General features: G+C 63.5%; 1 protein-coding gene across 1 annotated transcript in view; it reads left to right on the forward strand.

Moving 5' to 3' along the window:
- The window catches only part of PHF2 (PHD finger protein 2), a 75148-nt gene extending 55453 nt beyond the window's left edge, over positions 1-19695 (forward strand). The window contains exons 6-22 of the mRNA XM_042964442.1: positions 274-460; positions 1299-1461; positions 2089-2176; positions 2520-2626; positions 3795-3886; positions 4697-4786; positions 5607-5975; positions 6879-6998; positions 7170-7270; positions 8762-8940; positions 9018-9088; positions 9805-9965; positions 14093-14367; positions 15343-15438; positions 15704-15813; positions 16839-17190; positions 17742-19695. Coding sequence (XP_042820376.1) covers positions 274-460; positions 1299-1461; positions 2089-2176; positions 2520-2626; positions 3795-3886; positions 4697-4786; positions 5607-5975; positions 6879-6998; positions 7170-7270; positions 8762-8940; positions 9018-9088; positions 9805-9965; positions 14093-14367; positions 15343-15438; positions 15704-15813; positions 16839-17190; positions 17742-17830 — 2650 coding nt within the window. The 3' untranslated portion in view covers positions 17831-19695. The remainder of the gene's footprint in view (positions 1-273; positions 461-1298; positions 1462-2088; positions 2177-2519; positions 2627-3794; positions 3887-4696; positions 4787-5606; positions 5976-6878; positions 6999-7169; positions 7271-8761; positions 8941-9017; positions 9089-9804; positions 9966-14092; positions 14368-15342; positions 15439-15703; positions 15814-16838; positions 17191-17741) is intronic.
- The last annotated feature ends 4312 nt before the right edge of the window (positions 19696-24007 follow it).

Genomic DNA, 24007 nt, shown 5'->3' on the forward strand with positions numbered 1-24007 from the left:
TTCTGGGTCCCCAGGGAGGGGCGTTCTCTGGCCTTCCCCCTCCCCCAACTTTGGATGGACAGACCCCATGTTAGGCACCTGCCGTGGCTGCACCCGGCGGCCAGCTACGATCTGCCCCCGCAAACCTTAGTTTGCTCATCTGTAAAATGGGGGCCGTGTCACATAGCCCAGGTGGAGAACTGCTGAGGGACGTGCACCACCTTTCCCGCCTGGGGGCCCGGCAGGTGCAGGGGAGCTTCCTGCCGCCAATGCCCCTCCTCCTGTCTCCCCCAGGATGTCCAGCTTCGTGGAGCCGCCTGACATCGTCAAGAAGCTGTCCTGGGTGGAGACCTGCTGGCCGGACGACGCGCTGCTGGCCAAGCCCAAGGTGACCAAGTACTGCCTGATCTGCGTGAAGGACAGCTACACCGACTTCCACATCGACTCGGGGGGCGCCTCTGCCTGGTACCACGTGCTCAAGGTGGGCGCACCCGCCTCCACGAGCAAGGCTGCCTGCGGTCCCCACGGCCCCCATGGGGCCAGCACCTGGGGGGGGCATGGGCATGTGTTTCTCCTGCCCTCGGGAGGTGGGGGTGGGGGAGCCTCGGGGCCAGAGTGGCCCAGGTGTGTTGCCTTTTTCTGGGGAAGGGTGAGGCTCATGAAGCCCACTGGAGGGGGCCTGGCGCTCTGCATTCCGGACCCCTAAGGAGGGGAGTGCGGTGCTGGGAGGGCTTCCTGGAAGAGGGGGTGAGGGAACGTGTGTGGGGGCCCACACAAGAGCGGGGAGGGCTGGGGGCCCCTGCCAGGGGACAGGGGAGATGTGAAGACAAACAGAGAAGGAGACCCCAAGTCTTGGGCTCGGGCACCGGCCCCGGGTCTCCCTGCACCTGCCTGAGCCTGACTCGTGGGGCGGCGGGGCTCATGGTCCTGGCCCTGTGGAGCGCTGAGTGTGGGGCGGGCCGGAGCCTGGCCATGGGGGCCATCCTTCCATCTGCAGCCCAGACGCAGGAGGCTCTCAGGAGTGGAGCAAGTCATGACACAGCGGGGCTGCCCCTGCCACACGTGGCATTCCCAGTGTCGCGCAAGCGTGGTGTGTGCGGTGCCCAGGCTCTGGTGCCCATAACCTTCCCACAAACAGAGTCCTGAACTGCAAGGCCCGTGTGGCCCCAACATCTCAGGGAAGGGACGGTGTCCCTGGGTGTCCATGGTCCCTGGGCAGTGGCCGGCTCTGCCCCCCAGCGGTGTCCCCTGCCTGTGGTGCCCCTGCCCCCCAGCGTCCTGGGCGGTGGCGGGCTCTGCCAGTGGCCTCTTGTTGGCAGGGGGAGAAGATCTTCTATCTCATCAAGCCGGCTTCGGCCAACATCTCCCTGTACGAGCGCTGGCAGTCGGCCGCGAACCACAGCGAGATGTTCTTTGCAGACCAGGTGGACAGGTGTTATAAATGCACCCTCAAGCAGGGCCAGACGCTCTTCATCCCCTCAGGTGAGCATCCGCGGGGCTGTCCGCCTTGTCCTGGGGCCCTGAGAGCCGGCCCTGCGCCCCACGTTTTTGCTCCTCTGGACAGTTCAGCCCTGAGGAGGAGGAAGGGCCTTACAGGCCGCATGCTGCTTCATCCTGAGACGTTCCTCCTTCTCCAGAAGGCCTCTTGCACATAGCATGATGTCAATACCTAAGCAGCCACTGCTCATATTTCCTAATTACAGATATTTCTTCCCCCATTTTCAATCAGGATTGAATAAGGCCTCATACTCCTATTCGTTTAGGTGTTCGGAGTCCTTCCTGAGAGACCCCTTCCTCCCCCGGGTTCCCCCCTTCCCCCCGGCCACGGTGACATCCCCATGTGGCCCTGGTTCCCCTCTGAGGACGATCCGGGGACCAGCCCAGCTCTCCCAGGGCTATGGCAGATCGGCTTGGGCCCCCCACACCCACCCCCACGCCCATGTGTGGAGGTCGGGGTGCTGGGCAGCCCGGGCCTGGGTGGGAAGCTCCTGGGCCTGGGCCAGGCAGGAAGTGCACTGAGCAGCCCGGCCAGCTTGGACGGGGGCGCCAGGACAGGCTGGAAGGAGCCTCGAGTACCACGAAGGGCCGGCCACCTCCCTGTCTCCCCAGGCTGGATTTACGCCACGCTCACGCCTGTGGACTGCCTGGCCTTCGCGGGACATTTCCTCCACAGCCTGAGTGTGGAGATGCAGATGAGGTAGGGCCACGCCGGCCTGGGTTCCACCAGGCAGGTCCCCTGCTGCCAGGCCGGTGTGGTGGCGTCTCCCCTGAGTTCTGGGCGTGCCGTTAGCCTCTTCCTTGGGAGGTGGGCTGTGATCTCGCAGGGGCCCCTGAGCGGCCAGCGGCCGTGGCCCATGGAGCTCGTTCCCATGTGGTCCCCTACTCTTCCCTGCTGCGCTGGGCCCGTTGTGGAGGCTGGGGCAGCATAGCCGCGCTGTGGCCTTGTCACAGCTGTGACTCGTGACTCTGACGTGGGCTCACGCTTAGTGTCGCCCCCTCAGAGCTCAGTGCTCTGGACGGTTCTTTGCTATGGTTTCCAGAGCATATGAAGTGGAAAGGAGATTGAAACTTGGCAGCCTGACTCAGTTTCCCAACTTTGAAACTGCCTGCTGGTACATGGGAAAGCATTTGCTGGAGGCGTTTAAAGGTACGGATGTCCAGGTTGGCATCTCTGCCTGTGGGTGGAGCACAGCCTTCAAGGGGCCTGAGCCCTGCTCTGCAGTGTGGGGCTGGGGGGTGCTGGGCAGGGTGGTTCATGTTTTGGAAAGAACGCTGCTGTGTGTCCCCGGGCCTGGTGTACGCAGCCTTCTTGGCTCCTGGTGGGGCTCAGTTGGGATGTCAAGAGGCCTGAGGGTCTGCCTGGCTCCCAGCTGCCAGCTGAGGACCACTGCAACGTCCCTGCCATCCTAGGGGTGGGTGTGCCTGTTGGGGTCCCCGCGGAGGCTTGTGGAAAGGGGTGGGCCCCTTGGGTCCCTGCTATCCGTGGACACCCAGCTGCCTTGCACCCCAGGCCTTCAGGGTCAGTGCCTGGCTCCTACAGCCAGCTGAGACCCCTTCCTCAGGGCAGGGGCTCTGGCTCCTGTTAGAGATGGGAAAGCTAAAAACTGACCTTAGTCCTGGCTGGCCAGGTTTCAATGAAATTCATCCATTGGGCCCCAAGTGCAGAGCACTTCACCCTGGCAGGGGCGTGTCTAGGAGGGAGTCCAGTCCTGCCCCCAGGGCTCATGGTAGGGAGGTGAGATGGGGGCAGCATAGGCAGAGCACCCCCCCCCCCCCCGCTGGAGACGGCATGATGGGGTGACCACTGACCATGGACCCGCACGTCTGTCATGTGGTGGCTCGGAGATCAGGCCGCTTGGCCTCTGCAGCGAGCTACCCGGCCGGAAATGGGGCACTCTGTCCCCTTCCTGGGGGCTCGCACGGCCCCCCAGGGCGTCTCTGAGACCGTGCTTGCCCTGGCCCACCACCGCGGGGACACCCGGTACCGCAGCTATGCAGGGGCAGCGTGAGGTGTGGGTGCGCCTGTGGCCCCTCACTGAGGTGGGCGGGGAGCCACGTGGAGGGGGAACACCTGGGCCCTGCGGGTGGACGGTGGGGGTGGGGGGAGCGCCAGTCCTGCCCTCGCGGGGCACCTGGATTGGGTCCCCGAGGTTCCGAGAGCAACCGTTGGCAGTTGGGCAGGTGGCAGTGGGCAGAGGTCCGGCCGGACTCCGCCCCTGCCCCGCCCACCGCGTGAAGTCGCCCGCAGGCGGTGGGCAGGGAGGGGCGAGCGGGCACACGCCCACCAGATCAAATCCCTCTGCCTCCCCACCCAGGTTCTCACAAATCTGGGAAGCAGCTGCCCCCTCATCTAGTCCAAGGAGCTAAAATTCTCAATGGTGCTTTTAGATCATGGACGAAAAAGCAGGTAGGGAGATGTGCCCGGTGTGAGCGGGCAGAGGGGTGGGTCCGGGCGGGGAGCCGTTCCTCTAGTGGGAGCCAGCCTGTGAAGAGCTCACCTGTAGCGGGGTAGGGGGAGCAGTGCCCGGCCCAAGGCGCAGCGGGGGGGGGGAGGGGGGGGGCCTGGAGAGTCTGCAGGGGGGAAGGTGGGTGGTGGAGATACCACGGAGTGCCCCTGAGGGGGCAGGGCGGGGTGGGGCAGGGGGGCCCAGGACGTGAGCTGGGATCAGCCTCTTGGCCCTGGGCCCATCTAGGCATCAGCTCATCAGCTCAGAAGTGGCCTTTGCTCTGTGATGTGGGCATCCCTTTACACTGTGTCCCCACATTGTGCCCTCCACAGCAACAGACCTTTTACCCTACAAGGTGCCCCCAGCAGCACTGCCCTGTCCCGCACGCCCTGCCCCCGCCGTGTCCCCCAGCAGCACTGTCTGGTGATCCCCCAGGGCTGTCCTATATCCCCATCTCTGGCTTCAAGGCCTGGAACAGTATCTGGTGTCCATCCCACCTCCCCTCAGCCACATGGCCAGGTGTAGCAGCCTTGTGCCCAGGAAGAAGGGACCGCCCACGTCCACTCTCCAGCCAGTGGTGGCCTCGGGCATGTCGTCCTTTCTGGGACTTTGTTTCTCCACCTGTGGAGTGGGGTCATGACAAAGCCTTCCCCCTGCCTGTCTGATGGGGCCTGGGTTGGAGGGCCCCTGTGGGTGGGAAGGGGTGGGGTGGCGTGGCCTAGAAGGTAGACGGCAGCACCCAGCCCGGGCCTGTGTGTGCTGTCCTTCAGGCTTTGGCGGAGCATGAGGACGAACTCCCAGAGCACTTCAAACCTTCCCAGCTCATCAAAGACCTCGCCAAAGAGATCCGGCTCAGCGAGGTAGGGCGGACCCCCGGAGGCCGCCAACCCTGGCAGGGGGACCCTCTGCCTGCCTTCCCTGGCCCTCCCCAGAGCTGCCCGCCAGGGACAGTGGTGTCTGAGATGGCTCCTCCCCCAGCCCTCTGGGGCAGGGTCACCGGCACAGTGCAAACTCCTAGGCACCTGTGGCTGCCTGTGACCTCCTGGCAGGAGCCCTGGGAAAACGGGATGGGGCTCCTCTGCAGCTTTCCCAACGGGTGGGGAGGAGACTGGAGGAGGGACAATTCCAGCCTCTGGAGACCCTGCTTGTGTGAGCCCGGACTGCCCCCAGCTTCTCTGTGCTGCAGGGTGGGACAGCAGTTCCCACCAAGGAGGTGGAGGGGTCAGGTAGCTGATGGTGTAGACGAACGGCATCCTATCATGTGGGTACTGTAGATGGATGTGTCACATGATGGTGTAGACAGATGTGAGGGTGTCCTATGGATACTGTAGGACAGACACGAACGTGTCTGGTAGATGGTGTAGCCAGGTGTATCCTACGGACCCTATAGGACAGATGTGAGTGTGACCCATAGGTGGTGTAGACGGGTGTATCCTATGGACACTGTAGGACCGACGTGAGGGTGTCCCGTAGGTGGTCTAGGTAGTTTATTCTACAGACGCTGTAGGACAGACGTGAGTGTGACCCGTAGGTGGTGTAGATGGGTGTACCCTACGGATGCCATAGGACAGATGCAAGCATGTAGACGGATGCTCTTTTCTGCTGGGTTGTCTCCCACGGCCTGGGCTGAGGCCCTCCTGGCAGGAGGTGGTTGACCACCTCTTCTTGTCCTTGCCCCAGAATGCCTCCAAGGCCACCCGACCTGAAGTGACCCCGGCCATCTCCTCAGATGAGGTCTGTTTTGGGGACCGGGAGAAGGAGGAGCCCCCATCCCCTATTGAGGCCAGCCCTCCTCGGTCCTTCCTGGAGAAAGTGTCCAAGAAAAAGACTCCCAAAACCGTGAAGATGCCCAAACCGTCCAAAGTCCCCAAACCCCCCAAGCCTCCGAAGCCCCCAAAGCCCCCCAAGCCCCTAAAGCTCAAGGATGGGGGCAAGAAGAAAGGGAAGAAGTGCAGGGGGGCAGCCTCTCCCACCATCCCCAACCTGGACCTGCTGGAGGCCCACACCAAGGAGGCGCTTACCAAGATCGAGCCACCCAAGAAAGGCAAGGTGGGTGGTGTCACCCTCCTGTCAGAGGGTCCACAGACACCTCAGAGGCTGGCCTGCGGCCCAGAACCAGGGCTGCCATGTCCTTGTACTAGGGGCCGGGGACAGCCCAACGAGCTTGGCGCAGCGGGGACAGAGCCTCCCAGTGAAGGCAGTGGTGTCTGTGCTGGGACGGGGGTCCCACACGGGGTCACGTGGGGGGATGAGCTGGCTGAGTCTTCTCTGGGACCTGAAGGTGGGCCAGGCACCCCCTCAGAGAGCAGTGGGGGGCGGGGGGTAGAAGGGGGACTGGCGATGTGGGCAGTTACTTGAGGAGCCTGAGCCCCCACAATCAGTGAGAGAGGCAGGCCTGGCCCTGGCCAGTGTAACCAGAGGGCCTTAGGCGTGGGCTTCAGGGACCGTGAGACACCGAGACCCGGCCCCATTGAGTGATCTCCTGCTAGTGGGAGGCTGATACCCCTTCTCGGGGAATCGCTGACAACCAGGGCCAGTGTCACAGGGCTCCGGTGGGGCACATTGGTTTTCCTTTCCTTGGGGCAGAGAGGGTGGATGAATGAACAAATGAACAGGTGGATGGATGGCAGGAAGAGGGAGGGAGGGCATGAGCGGGGGAGGGTACGTGAATGGGTGGATAGGTGGGCGGATAGATGGTGGATAGATGGGGTGGTGGGTGGGTGGGCGGATGGATGGTTGGGTGGATGGTTACGTGGATGGGTGGGTGTTTGGGGTGGATGGATGGATGATGAGTGGATAGATGGGGTGAGTGGATGGGTAGCTGAGCTGCTGCATGTGAGCCAGCGGGAAGGCGGGGGCTCTGTGCCGTGCGGCTCTCACTCTGCCCTGTGGCCTCAGAGATCCCTGACCCTCTCCTGTGTCCACTGCTGGGTCATGACTGCTGTTTTCTAGGCCACAAAGAGTGTCCTGAGTGTGCCCGACAAGGAGGTGGTCAGTTCACAGAACGACGTGGAGAGGCTGGACATCCGAGAACAGACTAAGAGCAAGTCGGAAGCCAAGTGGAAGTACAAGGTGAGGAGCGTGTGCGTGTGTGCGCACGTCTGCACACACGTGAGCCCAGGCGCTACAGAGAATGGGGTTCCTGGATGATGTGGTCCGAGGGAGCAGGCCGGCCGGCCCCAACACCTCCGCCCGCTGGCTGCCTGCATGCAGCCGAGTGGCAGCCCTGGGTTTGCTTTTCAGAACAGCAAACCCGACTCCCTGCTGAAGATGGAGGAGGAGCAGAAGCTGGAGAAGAACAAGGACACCAGGTTCTCACTGTCTTTCAACAAGACACTGCTGGGGTACGTGCACACTCAGCCTGCAGGGGCAGGCGCGCACGCTTGCACACAGCACGCACGCACGGAGACAGGCACACGCGTGACCTCCTGGAGGGGTCCCCAGGCGAGCCCCCCCGCCTTCCAGAGCCGGCTGACCTTTCCCCACCTCCCAACCTGATAGCCCCGGTGGGTGGAGAGGGGCCGGTTGGCGTGTGCTGGCACAGGGGAGAGCGTGACTGGGTGGCCTCCAGCCCGGTTGCTGCGCCCTGGGCTGGCACACAACATGTAGGGTGGGTCAGGGTCCTGGCCTCGGGGCTCAGAGGCCTGTGTGAACCCATCGTTCTCAAATGTGCCCCGAATTATGGCTGTGATGGAGGCTGTGGAGGATAGAAGTGCAGGGCTTGTGGGGCCCGAGAAATCGGGAGGGCTTCCTGGCGGAGGTGGCACTGAGCTGAGAGGCAGGAAGGGTGTGTGTGGGAGTGGGCGTGTCGGTGTTCCGGACGGCAGAAGGGGTCTGTGTCTGCTGAGCAGCTTGGCAGCCGAGAAGCCCCTCGGCAGCCAGGGCCCCACGTGCAGTTGCTCGCTGAGTCTCAGGTTGGGGTGGGTGCCCCCCGGCTGGGAAGCAGTACATCCCAGTGGGAATGGGGCCAGTTTTCTGCCATGGGCTTCAGTTTCCTTGTTGCAGGTGGTGGGGAAGCAGGGCAGGGCAACGTCCAGCGCCGTGCAGAGCCTGGCCCGACATCCCGTTAGTCCCAAGACCTCTAGACAGTGTGCCGAGACTGCTCAGTGAGCAGGGGCCCGGGTCTGGCCTGGGTGGTCTTGGGGCCCAGAGGCCCGTGGGGAAGGGCCCGTCGCCTGGACCTCATGGCCCTGAGCACATGCTTGATCGTCTGAAGCTCGGTTGCTGGGCGCCGAAGCTTTGGAAATGGAGAAGGCAGTGGTGGATGGGACTCTGTGCGTGCACACGTGTGCGTGGACACCGTATCACAGCTGTGTGTGCACACACGTGCGTAAACACTATCATAGATGTGTGTATGGATACCATATCACAGCTGTGCGTGCACACTTACGTGTGGACACCATATCACAGCTGTGTATGGACACTATCGCAGCTGTGCGTGGACACCGCATCACAGCTCTGTGTGCATGCCGGTGTGCACATCCAGCAGGGCTCCCTGCCGCCTGGTGTGTATGCTTCAGATGCTGGCAGTTGGAGCTGCCCTGTGGGGAGCAGCGGAAGGCCCAGCCCTGGCTTGCTGTCCCCATTGCTGGACGCGTCGGAGCCCCGCCTCACCCGAGTTGAATGATAGCTTTTAGAACATTGTGTCTGCACCGCAGTCGGAATTAATTTTTCCAACACAGCTCCACGGGGACCCCAGGCCGTGGATGCTGGCTGCCTCTGAAATCGAGCTGGGATCAGAGCCTCGGGGGGCGGGGGGGAGCACACCCTCCCACAGCTGGAGGACGGGCCGGCCACTGTCCCATGGTACTGACCGGCCCGCGTGTGCGCCGCAGCTCCAAGGCCCTGAAGCCGCAGCCTGGCCCCGGCGTGTTTGGGGCCGTGCAGAGCTTCAAGGAGGACAAGCCCCAGCCCGTGCGGGACGAGTACGAGTATGTGTCCGATGATGGGGAGCTCAAGATTGACGAGTTCCCCATCAGGAGGAAGCGGAGCGCCCCCAAGAGAGACTTGTCCTGTGAGTGAGGGCTCAGGGGGTGGGGGGCGGCCGTGCTCCCGTGGCCTCTGCCAGACGCATCTCTGCTGTGCTTTCAGTCTTACTGGACGGGAAGGAGCCGCTGCCCACGCCCGTTACGAAGCCAAAGCTGGACTCGGCACTCTACAAGGTGTGTCTGCCCCGGGTCCCTGGGAGGCCAGGCCACACGCCCATCCCTGTCTCTGGCCGTCCTGCTTCGCAGGGGACGTGGCTCATCTTCATGCTCCCCGGGCGTTTCCATGGGGGTTGGCCTGGGTTCTGGAGTGGGGCCACGTGCCATAGGACCCACAGGGAGGGATGAACGCAGGGGTGGGACTCCAGGAGGGTCTTCGGGTCTCTGTGGGTGGCTGTGCCACCTTGAAGATGATGAATGGTGGGGGGAGCGGGGCCAGGCCTGCCGGGGGTCCTGCACCATGGTTGGGGGGTGGTTAAGTTAGGCTGCGTCCAGCCCAGGACCCGGTGGCTGTTCGCAAGGAGGCCAGGGGTCCCCAGAGCTACCTGCCAGTGGCTGTTAACTGGGGCTCTGCGTGTGGGCCCGTGCTCCCGCCGGCTCCCTGCCCACCCACACGGGCTCTCCTCCCATCTGTTGTCAGTACCGGCGCTCCTGTGGAAGGCTCGGTGAACCAGGGTATCCTGGGGAAATAGGGCAGCCTTCCGGGACAGGCCCCTGGGGCCCGACAGAAAGCTCTGGGGTCTAGCCGTTTTGTGTGTGTCTCGCCAGCAGGCCCCGCAGTGCTTGTTCTAAGGGCCGGCTCTTGAAAGACTGTGAGAAACCTGTTATGGCCAGAGGGAGACAATGGCTGTCCCTCAAGCCCTGTCTGATCTGTGGCTCTATCCCCGTGGCAGAGTGACGAGTCCTCTGATGAGGGCTCGCTGCACATCGACACGGACACCAAGCCTGCCCGCAACGCCAAAGTGAAGAAAGACAGCGGGGGCTCAGCCGCGGGCATCCTGGACCTGTTGCAGGCCAGTGAGGAGGTTGGAGCGCTCGAGTACAACCCCAACAGGTAGGCCTGCAGGGCACACATGGGCTCTCTGGGCCTGCGTCCCAGAGGTAGGTGAGTGGGCGCTGGCCTGCTGTTCTCGAAGGTCTGTGGAGCCCCTGAGTAAGGGCACGGAGCTCCCCCCGACCCCGCCACAGTCCTGGACACCTGCACTCAGAGGAGGCTGAGCGGCTGCCCTCCTTGGGGGAATGCGGAGACCCAGGGCTGGGCTGGGCTCCTGGCTGGGACGTCTAGCAGTCTCTATCTAGACGCTTCCCAAATGCTGTGAAGGTAATGTAGGAAATTTTCCATGGCCTGTGCCCAGCCTCCGGGTCAAGGGCACCTGGTGTCTCTGGGACCCAGGGCTTCAGAGACCTCACCCTGCAGGGAGAGAGAAGGTCGTTTCAGAGCCTGGGGACAGGAGAGACGTGCCCTGGGAGGGGCCACACCTGCCAGGTCCCCAGATGACCGCACCCGTCCGGGGGCACGTGCAGACCCACCCAGCTGCCAACGTGCAGTTGACCCCTGTGTGCAAACAGACATGCACTTGCCTGGCAGGGTTGGGAGCCCACTTGCTGCGGCTGTGGGGGCCCCTGGATGCCGGGATTCCTCCTGCCCAGGCCTGCTAGGCCCCAGACCTGCGATCCGAGAGACACGGATTAACCCCTCTGGGCTCGTTTCTCTGGTGATGGTCCCAGCTGAATTCTCTGCCCATCCAACTAATTTTGTTTTTAGGCACTGTGGTCATTTTTTGCTCACGTGGAATTGCCACAGGTACCACAGACAGATAACCGAGGGGTCAGGGCCTCCCACCTGGGAGTTTGTCCCCTGCCCATCCCCACGACAGCAGCACGTCCCGGCGGCCCAGGAGACACTGAGGCAGCACAAGTGGCGGAGGCCAGAGCAGAATCCCTATCCTGCCCGATGACAGAGCTCGGTGGGGGCCCGGGACGGTGGGCTGTGCTGGGCGGTGACATCCAGGCAGGAAAGGGCTGGGCCTGAGGAAGGCAGGGCGCACGTGGCCTGCCCAGAACTCGGTCCCCTAGCTCTGCCCCCGAGACCGTGTTCCCAAAATCGCAGTCCCAACGCTGCATGAGCTGTGGGGAGGCCGCAGGGCCCCCAGGAAGCGAGCGCATTAGGCTGTGAATCGGAGAGGATTCTGGCTAAGTCACTTGGCTGTGTTTTCTTTCACAAATCACGGTGTTTTGTGCAGTACTGTGTTCACAGACAGCTGTAGGTGCTTTCTCTCGGCGTGTGGCTGGCAGTGTCTGCTGCCCTTTGGGGTATGCGTTTCCTGCTTGGCATTAAGTGGTTTCTGTACACGCACAGATATGAGTCCCTCACGACAGAAATGCCCTGTGGCCTTTGCTATGGCGGGACCCTGGCCTGAGGCTTTGCCAGGAGAAGTCTGGCTGTGACCCCCTTTCCAGGAGGGCACTGGCCCCACGTGGCCTTGGGGTGCCCTTCTTCCGGAAAGAACCCTGGCTGGCTGATGCTCGGACTCTGGAGGGAGGGCTGCCTGTCCGAGGTGCACCGCTAACTGCCCTGCACACACACACGTGTGCCCCCACACACGTGTGCCCTCACACCCACCCGCACATGCACACGTGCCTGCCAGGCCCACCCGGACCGCCTGCTGCAGGCAGTCCCTCTCCCCAGTCTCCCATTTGGAGAGCGGGTCAGTTTTTGATGGTCCGTTTGCTCTGTTTTAAGTATTTGCTGCTGGGAAAAAACAGCTGAAAAAAAATGGAGGGAAATATGTTAATTTCTTGTGGATGGTTTGCTTAGCTAAGTTCACCGCTGGGGATTGCGGGGAGGATTCTGGTATGATAATTGGAGGATTAAGAGATGAGTTTCCATGTGCACTGGCTAGACTTTGCTCCTTGGTGCGCCTGCCCTGCGTGGACTGACCGCTGGCCCGGGCAGCATGCAGCCCTGGGCTCCACAGGCCTCCCTCCTGGGTGCAGTAGAGCTGGGCTGGGACCACGCCAGTTCCCCAGGGGAAGCTCCCGGTGGGTGTCCCGGCCCCCTGCCCTCCTGTCCCTGTGGGAAGCCTGGTGTCTGCCCAGCCTTGAGGCTGCGTGAGGGGGCCCAGAGCTTCGGGACAGGGCCGGACAGGGCCACATCCGTGCCCCAGAGAGCCTGGTGCAGAGGGTGACGGGCCAGCCATTGGCTCCTGCTGTCTCCCCTGCAGGTCGGGGGTCTGTGCTGCTCAGAGACCACCGGTGACAGTGGCACAGCCGTGGTATACTGTGTGCTCCCGGCTAGGTCTGGACAAGCCTTTGCCTGTGCAGCGTGGACGGGGCAGAGGGGCCAGGAGCTCCCGATTCTGACCATCCGACTTGATTTTCCTATCGTTTTGGCTTTGGAACTGCAGTCCTGTTTGGTTGCAGCAGAAGCCAGGACATTGTGGTCCAGGGTATCTGGGGCAGAGCCCGAGAGGCGGTATTTGTGGGGATGCTGCTTGGAGAGCCCTCCCCAGCCCCCTCCTCCCTGCTCCGGACAGAGTCCCTGGCCTAGAGCCCAGCAGTGACCCAGCAGGACTACGTGTGTCCAAGCTTGTCTCACTGGGCCCCTGGGACCTGCAGGGACGCTCTGTGTCTGTTCTCCCTGGGGGCCGGCTGTATCTCCCCCAGCCTGCCGGCCCTCTGTTTGAGAAGTTCTCACTTCTGAGCCGGGACTTGTGGCTCCTTCTCGTTATAATGGTCTTACTACTAAATGTGTTTCCAACACTTCTGGAAGATGGGGTGGGGGTGGGGGGCAGCATGAGAGAGGACGAGGCAGAGCCCCCAGCAGGGCCTGTGTGGACTGACACCCTGGGTGCTGCTTTGGGGTCACAGTAGCCTCGAGTGGGTCCATCCCCCAGGACACATGGGGCAGGCAGGAGAAGCATGGATGTCAGACACCAGGGCTGGACCCTGCAGCCGCTGCCTAGGCCTTCTGGGTCTGTGATGGGGAGGAGGGCTAAGCGCCTGTGGCTTCCCCACCCCATTCGGGACTCCTGGTCCTGTCTCCCAGGGAGGGTCAGCTCAGGAGTGCCTGACACAATGGTTTGGCTGGGGGCCCACAGGTCAGGGTGGGCTGTCCTGTCCCACGGGGGTGAGGCCAAGGGTCAGAAACGGCCCCTGAAGAGAGATGCCTGCTGGGCCAGGCCCACTGGGAGTTTCCTGGGCTGGGTGTTGGGTGCCTTGCAGGGAGATGTGGAGGGCTGACCAGGGTGAGCTGCCTGTCCTGGTGCAGATAGGCTAGGGGAGGAGCGTGGGGGGGGGGGGGGGGGAGGTGGCTGGCTGGCTTCAAGGAGGCATGGGCTGGGGCAGGGGCAGGAAAGCAGACCTGGCGGGGGGGGGGGGGGGGGGGGTGGGACATGGAGCTGAGGTCCCTGAGAAGGCCCAGACAGACCCCATGCGGCCTTGGCGGTGAGAGCTGTCCCCATCCAGCCTCGTCCAGGCCTCTGTTCTGTCGGGGGGGAGGGGGGCTGCCACCCGCCCCTCCCAGAGCCCAGGCCAGCGGAGGACGCAGCGTCAGTCAGCAGCACAGCCTCACTGGGTATCTGGAGGGAGGGGAGTCAGTTCAGCTGGGAGGAGGTGATGGCGGAGGGGGTGGGGCAGGCGAAGAGAATGTGGCAAGGGGGCCCGGCACTGCCCAGAGCCGGAGGGTGACAGGTGCCCGGATCAGGCCAGCAGAAGGTGGTGTTGGGAAAGCTGCCTGAGGGGGCGGCTGAGCGGAGCCGAGCTCAGGCCGGGCTGAGGTGTGGCCAGCGGGTAAAGAGCAGGTGGGAGAGAGCAGGCGCGATCAGAGGCTGGTACAGGCCCGTCCATCTGCCACCCTTCTCTCTCTGCCCCCTTCTGCTCCCTCTCTTCTCCTGTGTCCCCTCACCATGCCCTGTCTGACCCTGCAGGGTGTGGGGGCAAAGGGCTGGAGAAGGGGGTGGTTGGCTCTTTCAGAGAGGGAGTCATCAGCTACTGCTGTGCTCCACCCTGTGCCCTGTGCCACTGGGGGGTGGGGGCTACATGGGCTGTGGACCATGGCCTATGGACTGCTTGCTGTGGGCTGAGTGCTGTGGGACGTGGGCCACGGGTCGTAAGCCGTGGGCTCGGTGCTGTGGGCCGTGGCCTGTGGGCCGAGCGCCGCCTTTCTCTCTGTGTCTCCAGCCAGCCCCCGGCCTCCCCCAGCACGCAGGAAGCAATTCAGGGAATGCTGTCCATGGCCAACCTGCAGGCCTCCGACTCCTGCCTGCAGACCACGTGGGGCGCCGGCCAGGCCAAGGGCAGCTCGCTGGTGGCTCACGGTGCCCGGAAGAACGGGGGTGGTGGCAAGGGCGCCGGCAAGCGGCTGCTGAAGAGGGCAGCTAAGAACAGCGTGGACCTGGATGATTACGAGGAGGACCAGGACCATCTGGATGCCTGCTTCAAGGACTCAGACTATGGTGAGGCCCCGGGGGTGCGGGCGGGTGCCAGCAGTGCCCCCGGGCTTCTGCTCGTGCCGGGAGCTGAGCCGTCTTCAGGAGACAGGAAAGTCGGCCTCAGAAGCATATGGTCGCCACCCAGAAAGAGCCCCTCCCTGGCCCGTAGCCCACAGAGTCTCTCCGTCTGTGTGTGTCACGTCCTGAGCACAGACCTTCCTTCTCGCGTGCCCTGCCGTGGCTGCCTCGCGTGTTGGCCCCTTCCAGCCACTCTCGGCCGCCTGCTGGCTTCTGCCTCTCAGCCACCGTGGACGCTGCTGCTGGGAACGTTAGTGCAGGGGTGCCGTGTGGCCACGTTTGCAGTGCGCCTGGCGTGGACCTGGGACGGGGCGTTGCTGGGTTGGAGGTCCACGGCTGTTCTGCCCTCTGAGGACCGACCCCGCTACCCCCTCTGCGGCCACACTGTGGCACGCTCACAGACATGTTGAGACCACGGCCGTCCCGTCTGTCTCTGTGTGGGTTACAACACTGAGGCCCAGAGTGGCCCACATCCAAGGTGGGCAGTGAGCAGGGGGGCTTAGGGCATGACCCTCCCCCCCAGCCCTCCAGGCCCTGCTCTCGTTGGCCCTGCCCTGTCGGGTGGACGGACACCTGCGGGCCTGGATGTGGGGCCTGCCCTATTCTGACAGACTGACAGCAGTGAGCGCTGTGGCGGGGGCACCCGGGAATCCCCCCAGAGCTGCTGTGCGGGGCTTCCTCATCAAAGACTCGCTGGGGCAGGCCTGGGAGCTCTTCTCTGGCCAGTCCCTGCCCTTGCTGTGCCTCAGGGGGCCTGGGCTGGATGGCTCCCAGGGGACTTGTGCCTGCGTGTGTGTGTGTGTGTGTGTGTGTGTGTGTGTGTGTGTGTGTGTGGCAGCCATGACAGGAGGGACAGTGCTCTGCAGCTTGAAGTCCCCCGGTCTCAGCAGGGGCTCAGCCTCCCCCCCCCCCACCTCCTAGTTTACCCCTCCCTGGAGTCTGATGAGGACAGTCCGGTCTTCAAGTCCCGGTCCAAGAAGAGGAAGGGCTCGGACGACGCCCCCTACAGCCCCACAGGTAGTGCAGGGGCCGGGTTGGGGGACTGCCTGCGGGGGGCCGGCCCCTCACCTACATTGTCTGGATGGGCAGCCCTAGGGGGGGTGTCTCTGCACCTGGCCTGGGGTGGGGGTCTGAGTCCACCTTCCGTGTGACCCCAGCCTGCTGTCACCTGTCTTGCTGGCGTGGGGCCCCTCCCTGAGTTGTAAGGTGTTGGACACAGACTGACGCAGGGGTGCACAGGCATAGGTGGCCACTCGAGGCAGGCTGACGTTCTCTCCTGCAGCGAGGGTCGGCCCATCGGTGCCAAGGCAGGACAGGCCTGTGCGTGAGGGCACCAGAGTGGCCTCCATCGAGACTGGGCTGGCAGCTGCCGCAGCCAAGCTGTCCCAGCAGGTGAGACGGGCCCTGCCTGGGCTCAGCTCCCCAGATGCCTCTGCTCCTCACCCCAGCCCCCTGCCCAGGTCTCTGCTCCCCCCTAGCCCTGTGCCCAGACCTCTGCTCCCCCCCAGCCCCTTACCCAGGCCTCTGCTCCCCCGCCCCAGCCCCCTGCCCAGGCCTCTGCTCCCCCCAAGCCCCCTGCCCAGGCCTCTGCTCCAACCCCAGCCCTGTGCCCAGGCCTCTGCTCTCCCCCCCCCCGCTGCCCCCTGCCCAGGCCTCTGTCCACCCCCAGCCCCCTGTCCAGGCCTCTGCTCCCCCCCCCCAGCCCCCTGCCCAGGCCTCTGCTACCCCCCAGCCCTGTGCCCAGGCCTCTGCCCGCCCCCAGCCCCTTGCCCAGGCCTCTGCTCTCCCCCTCCCAGCCCTGTGCCCAGACCTCTGCCCCCACCCCAGTCCCCTGCCCAGGCCTCTGCTCTCCCCAGCCCCCTGTCCAGGCCTCTGCTCCGCACCCCCCCCCCAGCCCCCTGCCCAGGCCTCTGCTCCCCCACCCCTGCCCCCTGCCCAGGCCTCTGTCCACCCCCAGCCCCCTGCCTGGGCCTCTGCTCCTCCCCCCAGCCCCCTGCCCAAACTGCCCAGTCTGGGAGCTGTCTCAGGCTTGGGGACATTTGAGTCTTGCTGATCCCTGTTCACAAGTTTCTGGGAGTGAAGGGGGTTGGGGAGTGGGGTGCTGGTGGCACATTCCCCCCCTCGGCCGGGAGTCAGGCTGTGGGTGGAGGAATGGGGCAGGGGGCACGTCCACTGCAGCTGAGTGGTGGTGTCACCGTCCATGTGTCCCCATGTCCAGGGCAGCTCACCTGCAGGGGGGCAATGGTGGTCCCTGCACGGGTCCCGGTGCTGCTCGGGTTCGCAGTGGGGGAGCGTGGGGCTAGGTGTGGACCCAGCCAGGTCTCCTGGGGGCCAGCTGGCCCAACGCCAGGGGAGTGGCCTCACGCACGAGGGACCAGCCCCTGTGTCTGAGGCCCGGCCGCATGCTTTGTCCAAAGGAGGAGCAAAAGAGCAGGAAGAAGAAGAGCACCAAAAGGAAGCTGGCCCCCAACACCCCCTCGCCCTCCGCCTCGGCCTCCGCCTCTGCCAGCACCACCCCGGCCTCCGCCACCCCGGCCTCCGCCACCCCGGCCTCCGCCAGCACGGCCAGCAGCCAGGCCTCGCAGGAGGGCAGCTCGCCCGAGCCCCCGCCTGAATCCCACAGCAGCAGCCTGGCGGACCACGAGTACACTGCGGCCGGAGCCTTTGCAGGGGCCCAGGCCAGCCGCGCCTCCCAGCCCATGGCCCCCGGGGTCTTCCTCGCGCAGAGGCGGCCCTCCGCGTCATCCCCCAACAATACTGCCGCCAAAGGTACCGCGCCCGCGTGCCCTCAGACTGCACGCTAGAGGACCACGGGTCCCCTCTGTCCCCGGTGGCCACGTCTACAGCCACGTGCTCGGCCAGGGCCCCTCACAGTGCGAAAGCTGCTCCTGCTCGCCTTGGCTTTGGGGCCCAGCTTGGAGCTGGGTGTGGTCGGCAGTGTGCCGAGGGGCCCAGGGTGATCCAGGCTCCCTGGGTGGTTCGGGGGCAGGACGGCCGGCTGCGTCCCCAGGTCCCCACTCTCACCCCCAGACCCCCGATCTGCCTGCACCCTGGCCCCCAGGCCCAGCTGGCTGTGGACACGGGAGTGTGGCTCCCGCCGCCAGGAGGAGGGCTAGGCCTCACTCCCTCGTGGTGCTGTCCCCCCACCCTCCTCCCACAGCCTCGCAGCAGGGCACTTTGGTGACCACTGGTGGGTCCGCGGGGTCTGGAGCCCCCAGGGCTCAGGCCCGCAGGCCTGTCTTACAGAGAAGATGGGGGCTCCAGGGGGGGAGGTTCCTCTCAAGCTCTCACACCCGCCACTTTTGTGTCTCTTGGTGCAGGAAAGCGTACAAAAAAGGGCATGGCCACCGCCAAGCAGAGGCTTGGGAAAATTTTGAAAATTCATCGGAATGGAAAACTACTCCTTTAAAGTTTGGAAAGCCAGGATCCTTCCGCTCCGCTCAGGACCCCCGGAGCCCCGCTAGAACATCCGCCCCCAGGAGGGTGGCCGCGCTGCCTCACCCCAGGGAGGGCCTGGCCCCCTCCCGGCCACCACTCCCCCCCCACACGAGCATCTGTTGCTTCAGCAGGCGGAGCTCACCAACGTGGACAGATGTCCTTTCTCAAGTTGCTTAGAGTGACCAGTTCCCGAAACTCGGCCCTGCCCACGTGAGGACCATTCCAGTTTCAGGACAGCCTCCAGGCACCCCTGAGTGTGGGTGTGATTGCAGGGCCTCCGCAGCTCTGCTGGGAGCATGAGTCCTTCGAGGAAGGAGGAGTGAGCCAACGCTCACCAGGCCCAGGGTCTGAGCTGGCCGCAGGCTGGTAGCCTCCAGAGGCTTAAAAAAGGCAAAGAACACTAGAGAGGAAGAGGAGGAGAAAATGGGATCTTGTGTGCCCCCCTACTCTTCCTGAGTGATTCTCAGTCCAGAGAGCGTTCGGCCCGGCCAGGAGAGGGGCCTCTATGCTCCGTGGCCGGCAGGTGGCGGGCCGGATGGTGGATGTCGTGCCCTGACCTGCCGGGGCGTTTGTTGGGATGCTGGGGCCGGCGGCAGGGTCTGTGTTAGGGGGCGGGGGCGCTATCGTGGGGGTCCCCCTGGAAGGGTCGGGCCCAGCCACGACCTAGGGCCTGGGAGCCCAGGCTAAGCCATGTGGGCGGGCCCCGTCCAGCCCCACCGGCTACACTCGGAGAAGCACTTGTCAGCCGAGGCACCTGCCTGGCGGGGCTGACGGCAGCTGGGCGGCCCAGGGACGCAGGGCCCGCACTTCTGTCTTGTCACCTGTCGGTGTTTGGTGTCGAGGCCACGGGCGGACCCCAGACCGCACGTCCTCTGCCCAGTGACACGGAGGGGCTGGATTTGTTTCTCAGGCAATCCTGTATTTTAATTTTAGATGTATCTCCTGAAGCATATTTTTCATAGAATGTAGCGTGTAAATAGCTTTTTAAATAACTTCTTTTTTATAAGAGTAAAAGTATCTTTAGGAATTTCTTTCTATAGAGTCCTTCATTAACATTTATACGAGTTTTTTGCCGAGTCTGATGAGCAGTTGGGTTTCCAATGCTTCTCCTTTCCTTCTTTCTTTCTACTGTTATCGTCGGTATTATTTCTTTCTCTTAGGAACTAAGGTATTGCCTGAAAAACAAGTGATGTCTGTGCAGCCTTATATCTGTCTTTACAGAAGCAAACCGTACGCACGAGACCTGTTCCAGACGCGATCAGAGAGGGGTCTTCAACTCGAATACCAGCTCTTTCTTTCCTTCTTGTTGGCGAAGGGGGTGGGGACGCCGCTATTTTACTAGCACCTTGTGAAGTGTTTCTGTGTTTTGTGATGCTGTAATTTATTAATGTTTGTAGCTTTTTATATTTGTACATTTCTTATGAGCTTTGTTTATACGCCCGTCCCAGGGCGCTGTGTCCATGCGCAGAAGTGGCCCGCGCTGCGGGGGGGGGGAGGGGCGGGGGGGGGGGTGCGGCCCCGCCCCGAGGCTGGCGGGCAAGGTCGCCGGGCCCCGAAGGAGCCGCCCTGGCGTCTGCGAGGTTTCCTTTCCCGTCCTTGTTGAACATTTATATAATCTAACCCGGCCATCAAGCTGTTCTCTTTCTCTCTCTCTCTTTTATTTTTTAAAGTTTATTATTATTATTTGGCAACATGTACATTTCTAACAAAGTTTACCGTGGCTATTAAAGTGTTTTATTTCCCGATTCATATTACTCTTGTATCGAGTCCATGAGGTCTAAGGCAGCTTAGATCAAAGTTTTAAAAGAGTAAAAATATTTCAGGTTTTGTACAGAACCATGTCTGTGTCATTCCTGCTCATCCGCGGGAGGGGTGGCGGGAGGGGAGCGCAGGGGAGCGCGGGGCTGGGGCGAGGGTGGGCAGGCAGGCCAGGCGGGGCGGCCAGCCTTCTCCTCGGAAAGCCTTTGGATTGCCCGCGGAAAGCCAGAGTGCCCCAAGCCAGCCTGCAGGAGCGGCCGCCACGGCCCCGAGCACCCCCCCACCCCCCGGAGCCTCTAGAACCACGTACGGTTCACAGGTGAACGGTTTAGCTGAGTCAGTGAGCCCGGGGCCCGCACCCTGAGGGGTCAGCATGTGGGATCTGAGAGTTATTCACAACAGGTCCTGCCTGGACCCCCTCCACATGCACAGCGCAGGGCAGCTGAGGAGGGAGGGCATGGGCAGCTGCAGACAAACCAGCCGCTGCTCTGGGAGAGGTGCCTGCGCCCACCCCCACCCCCGCACCTGCTGAGTATCCCTGGGCCCGTCATGGGGCATGGTGGAGGGGACGGTGGGTGGTCCTTGTGCACCCACTTCCCAGATGGCCATGGCCCAGGGCATCGGCTTCCCAGGTAGCTGAGCAGCTGCCTGTGGATGTGCCCACCAGGCCACTGTGACCACACACCTGAACACGCATCGGTGGGCGGCAGTGTGTTCAGGTGACATGTCGGTGCCATTTGCCACGGGGCATAGAAATGCAATGCACAGCATCCTCGTCCCCCCTCTCTGAGCTTTGGTTTCCTCCCCCCTGTTGGGTGCCCAGCGTGCACATCCTCTGTCCCGCTCAGCGGCTGAATGCCTCTGGGGCCTCGGCTGAGCTAAGGGAGGCTGGGGGTGGGGGCTCCGGGCCCCCATCCTGCCTGGAAGGTACTGCCACCAAATGATGCCCCGGGTCAGGCCAGGGCTGCCCCTCCGCCGGGCCCATGCATGTGACGTTCTCCCAGAGCTGCCCAAAGCCCAGTCCCCTCTATCAGATCCCACGAGAGAAAGTGGCCTTGGCACACCCTCCGGCCAGGCCCTCCCCCTGCTTGCGCTGTCCCATCCCTGCCCAGATCCAGCCCAATTCTCCCCTGTGGCTCCCCCGGGGGTACCCGCGGCCACCAGGTACCTGTGCCCAACCCTGTCCTTCAGGCCTCACTCTGGAGCCCCACCAAACCCAGATTGGTGGGTCCTGAGCCCACATCCTGGAGGCTGGGCCGTCTGGGCACTCCTCAGGTCCCCCCACCTTTGTGGGGCTCTCGGGACTGGGCCTTCAGAGGTCGTCTGGGGGCTGGGGTCCAGGCGTGCCCTGTGCCCTCACTGTGGCCCTGACAGCCTGTGTGAGGCATCCCCACGAGGTCCCTGCCCGGCCATGTCTGTGCGCGGGCTCGGGACGTGCGTCTCTGGGTAGGCCAGGCGGGCCCGTGCCGGGGCCTCCCCAGGTCATCTCCCCTTCTCTGTGGGAGGCCAACAGCCCCACGCTGGTAAGCCGGGAGGGTGGGGGCCCAGTGAGCCCCCAGTACAGCCTGCAGATAGCCCGCGGGCCCCTTGGGGGCCAGTGGCTGGGCTCCTGGGTTCCCCCCACCCCAGGAGGGCCTCCCTGGAGATAGCTGCTTGACTGCAGAACACTTTGCTAGAGCAACACGCGAGCTGCACGTCAGGCCTCTGCGACGCTGAGCAGTTTGTTACTGCTGTCTGACAGGCACAGGCGGCACACCGAACACTAAGTACACACGCTGCTCCTTAACTAGTTTTCCCAAAGTTCAGCTGGATCCCATGGTCACAAACTGAACACCTGCTGTGTGCCGGTTGCTGTGCTGAGAACCTTCCGGAGCCGTCATGAAGGCCGACCAGAAGCCCATTTTACTGAGGAGGTCACCGCGTTTGGAGGAGGGACCCGCTCTCCTGCCTCGGGGAGAGCCCCAGCCTTGCCAGCTCCGGGATCACAGCGTGACCAGCTCCCTCGCACGGGTTGGCCATGCAGAGACAAACCCCAGTGTCCGTGCACACCGCAGGCAGAAGGGGTGTCTGAGAGGTTCCCTGGAGCACCTGCAGGAGATGAAAACGTCTTTAGCAACATGAGCAAAGGCCCCGGGGCAGGAGGCATCCCTCTGGAATATCGTCCTCCTGCCCCTCAAGGCTCCCCTTCCCTGAGGGGCCCCCTGCGCCCTGGCCCTGTGCCCAGCAGGCACATGTTTCTGTCGTCTCCACGCGGGCGGGAACCCAGTGCCTCGGGCAGGTGGTCTGTTTTGCGTGGCCGCCTCTCCGGGTGCCTGGAACCTGGGGACCAAGCCAGTCCCAAAATGGTCAGGAAATACCTTGGGGAAATACCAAGAGTGACCACCAGGGGGCAGGGGAGGGCCGAGAACCGGCCGGCGGCCGCGGGCAATGGAGGCGGGAGCTCCTTCCCAGCCCTGGGATGGCGGCCTAGGGGACGCAAGGCCTAGGGGACGCAACCTCCGCCGCCGCCGCCGGAGAGGTGAGTGATCAGCGCCTGAAGTGCCAGGAAGGAGAGAACAATAATCCCATCAGCGTCGTCGGCACCAGCCACCTATGGGTAGGTTCACACTCACCACCGTCCTCTGTAGAAGGTCTGGGGACTGTCTTTATCTTATCAATGGGGAAACTGAGGCACGCAGTCTCACAGCTTGTGGAGCTGGGGTTCAAGTCCTGGCAGAACACTTCCTGGGTCCCAAAGGGAGGAACTGTGCCAGAGCAGAGAGCAGGGGCTGTTGTGCAAAGGCCCCGATGTGGGGTCAGGGTGAGGTGCATCTGAGGGCAGCTAGGAGCAGGGGCTCGAATGCAGGGGAGGCAGCAGGGAGTCGTGCTGTGGCACCTGGAGCTGTGTGAAGGGCCTGGCTCACCCCTTCACCACGAGGGTCTCTTCAGTTCTGCAGGCTGCATGAGACCTTCGACACTGCCTCCCCCTCTGAGCCCTGCCTACCCTGCCTCTCTCTGCACAGCCCCAAGCAAAGAGCCCTCTTTGCAGATAGGGACACTGAGGCAGGTCTTTTGCAGGAAACATGGCTGCAGGAGGTCTCTGCCCCCCCCCCCCTTGTTCACAGTACTGAGTCTCCGGATGGGGTGTAGGAAGGAGAGTCAAGAGGTCTCTCCATTCAGGGTTTGAAAAAGGATGTTACCGGCATAAGAATCCAGGCTGGTTCCCAGCCCCGTGGAAGCAAGGCTCCTTAACAATAACTCCCAGTGATAACCGTGGCGTAAGATTTGTATCAAAGACTATGCTGCCAGCGTGGCTGCATTTCCTGAGCTCCTACTGTGTGCCAGGCAGGGTGCTTCGAGCTTTCCCACAGCTAGTTGCCTACCACTGCGCCTTGGCCTCAGCCTGTGGAGGAGAGGAGGCTTGGACCCTGGGGCCGAGAGGCCTCTTTGAGGAGATGGCCTGAAGGAAGTGTTGGGGTTGAGGGTACAGCCTGTGCAAAGGCCCTGGGGTAGGGGTGGCTTCCTGAGGAACAGCGGGGCGTAGTGTGGGTGGGGAACAAGGGGTGGGGAGCTCACCGGGGCCAGGGTTCCAGCAAGGTCTCGTGTCCTCCGGGCCTTGGCCTGGGACGCCTGCCCCGGTGAGGGGCTACAGCACAGGCCTGAGCGGCCCTTGGCAGGCTCCCCTTGCCTGCCTGCCTGGCTGTGGGACCTCAGGGAGGGCCTCGGCTCCGTCCTTGCACAGAGCGGCCACCGGCCGGCCTGTCCCAGGGCCTGTTGGCTGCGTGATCTTGGGCAGTCATGTCCTCTCTCTGGCCCTCTTCTTCCGCCGCCGACAGCAAGCAGCTGTTGCTGAGTGGGAGTGTGTCCCCCTGCTCTTCCCTGCACCCTCTCTGCGGAAGAGTGCCCACGTGGGGGTCCGGCCACAGCAGGACACAGACGGCCTCAGGCGGCCGAGAGGCCTGCTGCTGGGCGCGCCCACTTGGCCTGTGTCCACTGGTGTGGATGCTCAGTTAGACTCACTTTCAGTTTGCAGTCTCCTATTTTGGAGTGGGTCGCTACTTTTCACATCCCCAGAGCTTGGTGGACAGAGGGACCTGGGTGGGGCGGCCGGGCTGTCGGGCAGCCTGACAAATGATCTCCCTCCTCAGCCGCTGGCCTGCCTTTCCCAGACCGAGTCCCGCCGGCCGCCTCGTCCAAACATCCCTGGGGATGCCACCTCGGCAGAAAAATGATGCTGTTCCATTAACATCTGACACGGATTTGCAGGCCCCAAACAGACGAGCGAGCATGTAAACACCCGGCCTGGCTGGGCCCTCGCCCGGCTCAGAGCGGGATCCTCGTAATTAATTGTCCGCCTGCTCGCCTGCTGGCCCGCCGGCCTCCCCCCAGCTCCAGCCAGTGTGATTTCAAG

Source organism: Panthera tigris, chromosome D4, assembly GCF_018350195.1.
Source record: "Panthera tigris isolate Pti1 chromosome D4, P.tigris_Pti1_mat1.1, whole genome shotgun sequence".
In the NCBI taxonomy this organism is placed as follows: domain Eukaryota; kingdom Metazoa; phylum Chordata; class Mammalia; order Carnivora; family Felidae; genus Panthera; species Panthera tigris.